This window comes from Myotis brandtii, unplaced genomic scaffold (assembly GCF_000412655.1).
Source record: "Myotis brandtii unplaced genomic scaffold, ASM41265v1 scaffold898, whole genome shotgun sequence".
Lineage (NCBI taxonomy): Eukaryota > Metazoa > Chordata > Mammalia > Chiroptera > Vespertilionidae > Myotis > Myotis brandtii.
The window spans coordinates 2,020,003-2,030,186 of record NW_005371683.1 but is presented as its reverse complement, the minus strand read 5'-3'; the positions used below and the strand labels follow the sequence as shown (position 1 = coordinate 2,030,186).

Sequence of the window (10,184 nt, the reverse complement as noted above, 5' to 3'; positions counted from 1 at the left end):
TTTTCAGGGGAAACCTATCAGATGAAGACTCTGTTTTGCCAGGAATCAATGTTACACTGAATACAGAGGGTTCACCTGGGAGGATGGAGAGGGGCTAGTAAATTATTAACATTTAGTGAGGGTCTATGATATACTGAGTCAGATGTCATTGCTAACCTTGGCTCTGGTACACAGGGGCCTATGCCGCACTACAAAGCAATTTGTTCAATATCTAGTCTAAGAAATTTGAGGAAAACGAAAGCCCAACTGATTATGGGACAATTGAAACAAACGCAAGTGATTTTTAAATAAAGAGTAGGAAAGATGTATCTCCATTCAGCTACTGTCCATTATTTTTATTGAGGAAAAAAGTGTTTCCACTAGAAAAGCTATTACTAATATACCCTTCTATGTGATTATGCTGCTCAGAAGGGAGGAGGTGGTGGGGAGGCATTCAAGATGTGAAGGGTAGAAAATAAATGCAAGTTTGGAAGACAGAACTGTTCCCAGCAGAAGGGGGATGCGTGCAGTAAGGTTATCTGGGTACCTAGTGGGCAGGGAAGTTCAAGAAGAGGTCCATCTGGGACACAGTTGAGATACTGCCCATTGCTACCAGGATGCTGTCCCTTCTCCACATCCCCACTCACTCTTTTGGCTCTGGAAGCCCTCCCTCTGGCTGGTCCAAAATCAGGCAGCCAGAACGCTCCCCTGAAAATCTAGCTTGGCTTCCTGAGCAGTCAAGTCCCACTTCCTGGGCAGCCAGCCCTTCAGGAGCAAGGCCTATTAGGTCTAAAGGTTGGCATTGCTATGGCCCACCCTCTGCCCACTGCACAAGGCAATGCCCAACGACACACTGGCAATCACTCCACTAGCAATTCCTATTCCCAAGGCTATAGCCACCTTCTTTCTCCATGGTGGACGGGGAGGCCTGGAATAGTTACCCAGATCCACTTCCAGGCCCTCATCTACTAACTTCTGATCCTCGGTGAGTGACTGCTGAAAATTCAGCTTCACCAACTGAGGAGGAAGGACCCTCACCCCAAAATAGAGCCTCTTGATAAGTTTCAAGTTTTTTAACAGCTGCACATCACACCGGTAGGTCCCAGAGTCCTCCTCGTGAATAGATCTAAACTTCACAAAGTGGGAACTGGCTCGGAAGGGCTTGAAGACTTCATCATCAGTGGAGATGATACCCCGAGCAAGTCTCCAGGTGAACTGGAACGCTTCCTGCCCGATCTCCAGGATGTCTGAACTCAGACAGCTCAGCTCAAATTTCTTGCCTGCGAGAACGGTGAAATGGAGCATCCCACAGACCCAGTTGGTCAGACATTCCAAGCGCTGAGATTTACACTTCCTTCTCACTCCATCAGGGCCCACCTCACAGACGGTCTCCTCCTTATAGCCAAGGCCACAGGTGACTGTACAGGTGGTGGCGTTGACAATGACTTTCCCCACAGCTTCTTGCAGCTTCTCAGGGATGGCCAGTGTTTTAGGCAAAGTCATGACAAAAGGCGGACAGAAGGCCAACACCAGGCTTCCAAGGATAAAACTCGTGGCCAACATCATCATGTCTCAGTAGACATGTCACCGCCCTCGGACAGCACCTCCAGGTGTTCCAGTTGAATCCTCTATGATATCATTAACTCAATTCCTTCGACATGAGATATCCTTCAAAGTTGGAAGATAGGATGCATGCATTGTCAATAAAACATTGCCACTTCATAAGCCAAAGTCCAGTCCTTATTAACAGGTGAGGCCACAGGCAGGAGTCACAATGTTGCTGCTGTACCACCTCTGCTTGTTAGTGACACCCTTACCAATCCCTTCTTTCCATTCTTTCAATGACTTTAAATCCACCTCTTGGGAAGACAAAGATCTCAGAGGCTGAAGTGAATTTCCAAACCACCTCAACTACATGACTTCAAAGAGTGAGTTTCCCTCACTCTTTCCCCTCCCCGCCAAATTGTGGATCTAATTTAAAGGGTTTCAAAACCCCAGTTAAATCTGACCAAATAAGAAATCAAGTCTTAAAAGAGAGGACTAACTTGAATTAAGTTACCAACTCTCAGTGCTCCTAAACCTTCTATAAAAAGGATTAAGAACTCTGGACTAGAAGGGAAGTGACTTATCCTTCCTGAACCGCTGTCTGATTTCTGCTTTGTAAGTTAAAACCTTCATGTCTATTTCAGGAAGGTCATTTTGAGCATCACATGAAAAAGTGTACACGAAAATACTTAGTAAAGTGAGAGACACTGTTCCTGTGTAAGGAATTTTACATAGAAATGGACATTCATGAAGACAAGGGCCAAGAGCTCTTTTAAAATCAACTGTTCCCAGCAAGGTACCGAGATTAAAGGCAGCTCCTCTCCACCTCCCAGGCACTTTTCCTTCCCAAGGGCACCGAAGGTATTTTCTGGAGGAGAGGACGCATGACTCTAGGCCTGTGCCCTTCATTCTGGAGGCTAGAGCAGCTCATCTTTCACTTGGGCCGGCGTTGCTATGAAACAGCTATGATGTCAAAGGCGGATTCTGTCACATAATAGAAAAGATTAGTAGGCAAGCACTCAGATGTGATGATTACAATCAAACACTTAACTAGCCTTTATGAAACATCTTGTTTAAGAGATGACTCGTATTCAGTGGGTTCTGAAGCTATTTAATGTAGGGGGAAGGGGCCAGTAAAGGGGACCCGAACTGTGCTCATGCGTGCTGCGCTCCTTGGAAGGAAGCTCCTCGCATGCGTTTCTATAACCTACAGAACACCTCCTAGCACTGGTGGTGTTCTGGTTATGGGACAATTGAAACAAACGCTGGCCTCTACTGAGTCGGTACACACACTTATACTGAATTTAAAAATATGAAGAGATCATTCCTAGATGATCTTTTTCACACCTTTTGTTTGAATGGTTTATTTATAATCTTGTCCAGAGGCAGAAACCTGGTTACCTGAGCATCCCTCCCCCTCCCAGCTCTGTATTTTCACAAAGAAAGATCCTTTTCCGTCATAAAGCAAAGGGGCAGGTGAGTTTCAGAAGTGGTGAGTGCCTACAACATGCATCTACACCTGTTCTTTAATAAACATCCAATTTTATTTACAAAGCATTAAAGCTTCAGCAAGAAGTACCCAAGGCTAAGTCTCGTCTTGTACAAAACTACAGAACATTAGAAAACAAAAGGAGGGGGATGAAAAAGGGAAGAAGGTAATACGCTTATATTGTACAAATTGAGAAAATCACACTGAAATGGACAGATTTCAGGAGCTGAAAAAAATTCCAAAAGCATAAATAATTATGAGGAGCTGCTGCCAGAACCCTTTGTATCACAGTTGGCACACTATTGCAGTGCATAGCACACAGATTTGGAATGGAATGTCTGCAAATGAAAATATGTCAGTGAGCCACCTACTAATCTCAACCACTGGTCTGAGATGAAATATGAAATGAAATTCACAAAACAAGCATTTGAGGAAAAAGTAGTGGCATCTAAAAATATAGACATATTGCAACTGACTCAAGGACAGCTCATCAACCACTGAGTATTTTGGTTCAAAAAGATGGAAGAGGACAGAGGCTCTTACTGATGTGCTCTACTTTGATTTCTATCCCCAAATCCAAAAGGTAACCAACCTGTTTGGCTCCTAGAGGAGCGCCCACCAGCTGATAGAGATTTCACAACAAGCAATGTGCAAACTCCCCTTTGAAAACACTGTGAAAATGATGATGCATGTTAAGCACTCTGGTCAGCTAAAGCTCTCCCGCCCGGCCCTGCTCCCCGCGGCCCTCGGAGCCCAGAACCCACCCAGGAACCGGCTCAGAGCCTCCGGGACGCGCCCCAGGCCCGGCCGGGACTCAGGTTCGCTCGCTGTGTGACTAAATGGCTTCTCTCTGTCTGGCTGCCCCCCCCCCCCCCCCCCCCCCCCCCCATACACACACCTGGTTTCTTTACTCTGGATTTTCAGAGAATTTCAAACACCTAATGTACACATCCATCCAATATGCTACCTTTTATATAAAAGAACAGCAAAAGCAAGATGTAAAAAAATTTTTAAAAGCTAAGCAACCTTTCATAGAAAGGAAGTGACTGGAACATGTCATAAGGAAAAGGAGCTTGGATACAAGGAGGGGAAGATGCGATGACTGACAGAAGGACAGATATTCACAAGCAATGATAAGAAAGTTTTGTTCCTTCATCTGTGATTTGAACTGTGGCTGCTGCTTTGATTTTGGGTGGTTTTACTGTAGTTCTTGCATAGATTCCCCAACCCCAATAAAAAAAAAAAAGCCTGTTGAGAGACACCTTGGTTTGTTTCCATCTCTGGAAGCCAGCACAAGTGAAGCAATATAAACTACTGATGATTCTTTGCTGGAGACAAATGAAACTAGCTACCTTAAAAAAAACAAACAAACAAAAAAACTACACACACACACAAAACATGATTAATGCGAATGAACCAAACTGGAGGGAAACATGCAGTGAAAGGAAAACAAAAACCCCTCTTGCAGCCCAGCTTGAGCAAAATGGGGTCCATTGGGAAGAGGGGCCTTTCTCATCGTTCTCCCTTTTCTACAAATGTCAAACGTTTCCAGCGCTCTCTTCTTTGCCCATCCTTTGTACACAATATGGAAATACAGGAGGAATCTGGCAAAAGGGTAAGTTTCAAAATGGAAGAATATGCAACAGAAGTTTTCCAAGGATACTGGTAGCAGAATTTCAGATAAGAACAAGTTACTCAAGGACGTGCACTGAGGATAGAAGGCAGGTAGGAGACAGGTCAAAATGATGCGGGGTACAGTGAGATTAGATGAGCAAAACAAGTATCTTTTCTCCAGCAACATAACTCATATTAAAGAGTAAATGAGTCAAACTCCCATGTGATGTCTTCACAAATCCGCATTCCTGAGAGCCTATTTGGACTTATGCTTGAAAGGGAAGGGACGTATACTCTTCGTTCATAATTCACTTCTTCATTCAAACATAAAATTCACTCCTTCCACCTCCTGGGCGAAGCAGAGGCATTTGCTTTAAATTAAAGTCACTTTCAAATGACTGAACAGTGTCCAGAGGCCACATGATGGAAAAGTGGGGAAGACTGAAGCACTTCAAGGATCTTCATAACAGTTCAGAGATTGCTCCCCCTGCTAGAGATCAGACACAAAAAGATTTCTTTTAGTATCAACTTAGACCAGTTACTCACAAAACACTGATGGATGCTGAATGATGCAGGACAAGCACACATGGGCTAAGAATCCCCCCACTTTAAGCTAAAACCAACTCCATCTCCCACTTACTCTTCTTCACTGAGGCAATAATCCAAAACCCAACCTCCACCCCATACTTGCTTGGTACTGCCCCAAAGGGCAAGTAAGGCAAAATGATCAGAGTTCTACACACTTTCTAAGCTGTTGTTAACCATTCTCCAAGGTGTTAACAAATATTGCTTTATAACCCAAAAAGTGCAGTCAGTAAAGGAAATTCTAGGGCCCAGCATCTTCAAATCTTTCATATATGAGACTAATTAGACATTAAGTGATTAACAGTGAGCAACAAACCCTTTCCCAAGCACCCCTATTCCTTAAGTGACATTCTCATCATCACCTTAGAATTCCAAGTAGGATGAAATGTTAATGAAAACTACCGTTGGCATTTCTATGTGCCAACAACTGATCAATAAATAAAATCCTCAATAGTAAAATCAAATGAACACTTTCCTGATTGTTCCATAGAAGCTGTTCAAGCTCTGAGGGACATCCTTACATGGGCTGCTGTGAAATATTAACTAGGAAGTGTAAAAAGAGAACAAGGTGAAGAAAATCCTCCCAGGTGTCATTGGGGATGGGGGAGAACATGCCACTTGAAGGTAAAATGGTTAAAAAATAATGGCCCAAGTTATGGAAGTACCCATTTATACCCTTCGCTTTAAACCTGATTTTTAAAGTAAAAATTAAAGCACAAATGAAAACTGGCAATAAAAATATATTCCCATTTGCCTGAGAACAGACTGAAATTATAAACTCTTCCTGGATGCTATATTGTCAAAAATCAAATTTAAACCTTATATAGTTCAGTAAAATAGAAGTGTAGTAAGTACCTATTATGCAGATCTCTCTCAACAAAAACATAATAATTAATCTCTTGAGTCCATTTTTTAAAAGTCTCGAGATAGAAGAATCTATGCCACTTAACACTTTAAGGTTAGTTTTGCTGACTGTCCCCTCAGGTACATACCCTAATCAATCTAGTTTTAACAGTTTAAAATGAACACAACATTGACATTTTAAGCCTAAATCATGACAGGAAAACCAAAATAAACCAAAACCAGAGCAATCATACTATGAGCAAGACAAGGTACACAGAAACAGCAGCACAAGGGAAGACCTCCAGGCAATTTAGTCTGCTCAAGGACACGCATTATTTAGTTGCAACAGAAAGGCAATCTACAATAACATAAAACAGCTGAAGATGAGCAGCTACTACTAGTACCTTCCAATAGCAGCCCAAGCCAGAGTGGCCTAAGAAAATACTGGAAATGGATTTCGTAAAATAAATGTGTTTTATTGATTTTACAGCAAGATGAAGGGAGAGGGAGAAAGGGAGGGAGGGAGAGAGAGAAAGAGAGAAACATAGATGCTCAATCAACTGAGCCACAACTGCCAGGGCTCGATACTGACTTTCAAACATTACCTTAGTCAGCTAATAAAAATCACAAAGAATGAGAAAGAATATCTAAATAGTCATCTGATTTTAGCAGAAATTCATAAATTATTTGACTGATAATTTTTTAAAAAGCAAAGAAGGGAATTAAAACCGTCACTCGCTACCAAGCATTCAAAACAATCTCAGATTCGGGAGATGGTTAGGAGGCCCAGGGTGGTGGGCCAGCATTAGGCGGGGTAGTGGGAGGCCAAACTCAGGGACATTTCCCCGTGCCTGGCCACCCCCAGAAGCAGCGCCTCTGTTCATCTCGGTCACTGCACTCCCATTAGACCCAAGTGCACACCAACCCCGTCATGCCCACCATCTCATGAGCCTTTAGACCACATATGCTGACAGACCACAGCTTTGTCACACTTGCCACTGATGTTTACTGCCAAGGAGCCCCAGTTCTTGGGCAACCCTTGAGCGGTCACAGGGCAACGGGGACACTGGTGGTTCTGCTTGCATCTCACGTTTTGATCTGAGGACTGTCCTCTGGAGAGTAGCTAATAAGGAAATTGTGGGGAACCAGGTAAGTGCCATGTTGGTCTGGTCTTTCCAAAAAGTCCCAAGGTCAGGGTCACCCTCACCACACTTCACTGATGGGTCCTCCCTCATCACAGAAAGTGTGTCTTCATGGATGTTATCCAATACTGAGGAGCTGTCTGATAGGGAAGAATTTTCTGTGGCTCTAGATTCCAGAGAGCAGATTATTTCTATATGACTTATGTGTCTTCCAACCACCCTGTGAAATGCATAACGTGCTGTTGCAATAGCAACACACTATAGTAGCTTCGTCAGGGCTAATCAGGGCTTACCAAACGGTTTCTTCAATAACTCCTAAATTGTAGATATTAACAGTTGTCATTTATGTAACTTGAGCAGTAACACAACCTACACCTATAATCCTGCCTTCAAATAATTTAGTTCGAATGCAAAGCTAGGGCATTTTGAGGGAGGCGACCTTGAGTTGACCCTCAGACTGAATTGATTTGGGGGGATCCTTGCACAGGGGCCATGCTCATCTCTGGAGCATCCCAATTTTAGTGTATGTGCTGCTGAAGCAAACACCTGAACTGATTTCTGAAGACAGTTCAGCCTCAGGCATTCTGGGTCAGATTTCATTTCTGAATACCTCAGGGAAATCTATCTACAGTGATTGTATGCTGCGTTTTACTGAGAATCTCCAAAGTGTGGAAGAACATGAAATTCAAATACCAGAGTTTTTATCTCTACGGCCTTGGGGGACTATCTGAAAATTAATAGCGTGTGCCAGCCAGCCTGTGCTTGCTCAGGGCCCTCCAAGCCGACCATCGTATTGGACGAAGCCCCACTCTTGCCCGAAAAATCCTACACAAAGATATGATGGGTTGTCTTGCAACGGAGGCTTCTACTGGAGTTATCTGTAACCCCCAGTTGCACCACTCTCCCCAGATTTGCAGCCATCACAACGATCCTAACCAAACTGCAGCTGGTCAACAAAGCTGGATGCAGCTCTCCGAAAAAGTCTTGGAACCACACCACAATGCCCCTTTGAGGTTTCTTAATGACCCTGCCCCTCAGCAAACTCGAGTTTAATCTGACCATTTCAGTTTTGAGGCTTCCATTCAGCAAAAGGTCAGGGCACCAAGGCCAGAGAAGAAAGGAGAAAACAGCAGAAGGAAGCCTACACATGGGGAAGTACGCATGCACACAATCATGAGAAGTTGGTGAAATGTTTGCAATAACTATGCAGTTGTTTTGACTGTGTGTTGTCAGAAAATGTGTCATCACCCTGGCTCTACTATATAAAAGTCTCCTCTAGTTCTTGTAAAGGGTAAAGCTGTTAAAATAGTTGTGTCTACTTATGGTTGACCAACTCAAGTACCTAATAATGTAGAAATAAAAATCCAGCTTGAAGCGTCCAGCTATTCCAAGATAAAGGTTCTAGTCTTTAATGAGGTTGGTGCCTCATTTAACCTAGTTGGCAAAGTGAGTGGAAACAAACGTCCAATAGGCCCCTGATAATGGTTTCTATTCTTTCTAGAAGGAGCTTTGAAATGCTGATTTGTACCAGCACTAAAATATGTAGTCCACATCTAGTTCAAAGTATCCCTGAAAACTATATTCAGTATTTTGAAAAGTTTACTGAATAAAAAGGCCCATTCCTTTAAGGTTGAGGAAACTTGCCAACATTGTGATTCTGACTCTTTCAGACCTTCCTGAAGCACAGCTGAGAACCCACTGCTGTTACACTCTGCAAACGCCAGCAGCCCCTCACCGGGTGCCTGACAGAAACCCAGTTTGGCGAATGTCAGAGATATTTAGCTACTGCTAGTGACCACACCAACTAGACATAAAAGTTGAAATCACTCTATCATAGAGAGAAAACTTAATGGTTTATTTGCCATACATTTACTATCACAAAGCAAATGATTAATTACAGGCTGCTTTTGAAGGAGCCAGGAGACTATGTCCTAGAATATTTCAATTAATTCACTATGTTTGGCCAACTTTTAAATCACCCTGAAGCATTTCCGCTCTGTGGGCCAGAAAAATCTACTTACGCCTTAAATTGTGTCTTCTGTAGTAGCAAGTGTGCAAGAAGTGGGTGATAAAAGAATCAATTTTATTAAATATGTCAATTACTAGTCTGCAATCTTTATTGACGATACCCATATAACTCTTTTAGGCTATTTAAAAATATACAGACCGAGCCTTCGGTGGATTGAACGTGGAGGTGATAACTATCAGTGAAGCACCATAAATGTTGGGAAAAGTGGGGGTTCTCAGTGGTAAGGTGTCGGGCTGTGAAAAAGTGGGGATGTTCAGTGATAAGGTGTTGGGAGGTGAAAAACTAAAGTCTAGCTCATTTGAGGCAGAATACTCAAAATGATGAGTCACTGATCCTGCTTCAGCTTCTCTGCAGAAGAGAAGTCATGTGCACAATGACTTAAGGTATAAGCAAGGAATTCTGTCTCACATCCCAGTGCATCTCATCATCATATATTCATTACAATTGTAAAGCAAGGGGGGCGGGCTGAATACAGCCAGATATTTTTCATTGGGGCGCTGAGTCTACTGACCTAGCCGCCGAAAAACTGAGAGTACTGTATTAACTAAAGTAACGCTTTGTACATAAAACAAAGTTTCTAAAACCCAACAATGTTTGAATAGAAATGGATTCTAATTTGATTACTAGTTTCCAAACAAGAGACCAAAGCCTAGAGTCAAAAATATTTGATAGAAAATTGAAATTGTTCTCCCATCCCCTAATAAAAATTCCTCAATCATATAAAAGTGAGAAAACTCAGTAAGTTTCAAAAGGCTTAGGTGTTAAGAAGCTACAAAGATACTGTAGTTCCTGTCTTTTTGGTAATCTCTTGTTTGAAAAAAAAACAACTCATCTTCTTTTTTTATCATGATAGTACTACCAACAACTTAATTACTGCTTCTAGACCACTGGCAGAGAGACAGCGAGAGAATGAGAAGGAGGGAGGAAGGGAGAGAGGGAGGGAGGAAGGGAGGGAGGG

The 10,184-nt window shown here is 42.8% G+C and overlaps 2 protein-coding genes across 4 annotated transcripts in view; both read right to left on the bottom strand.

The window, feature by feature from the left end:
- Nucleotides 1-294: 294 nt before the first annotated feature.
- Nucleotides 295-3,728, bottom strand: TMEM81 (transmembrane protein 81). Its single transcript, XM_014532519.1, has one exon. It carries the CDS (start codon nucleotides 1,546-1,548, stop codon nucleotides 769-771), a length of 780 nt encoding a protein of 259 aa, XP_014388005.1. The 5' UTR covers nucleotides 1,549-3,728; the 3' UTR covers nucleotides 295-768.
- Nucleotides 3,729-4,005: 277 nt separating this feature from the next.
- Nucleotides 4,006-10,184, bottom strand: part of RBBP5 (retinoblastoma binding protein 5) — a 27,974-nt gene continuing 21,795 nt past the window's right edge. For all 3 annotated transcript variants that reach the window (XM_005885263.2, XM_005885265.2, XM_014532518.1), the window contains exon 14: nucleotides 4,006-5,117. In XM_005885263.2, coding sequence (XP_005885325.1) covers nucleotides 5,089-5,117 — 29 coding nt within the window. In that variant the 3' untranslated portion in view covers nucleotides 4,006-5,088. The remainder of the gene's footprint in view (nucleotides 5,118-10,184) is intronic.

Bases quoted from the DNA above. Each gene is read 5' to 3' on its own strand.
- TMEM81 (XM_014532519.1), bottom strand. From the start codon at position 1,548: ATGATGATGTTGGCCACGAGTTTTATCCTTGGAAGCCTGGTGTTGGCC.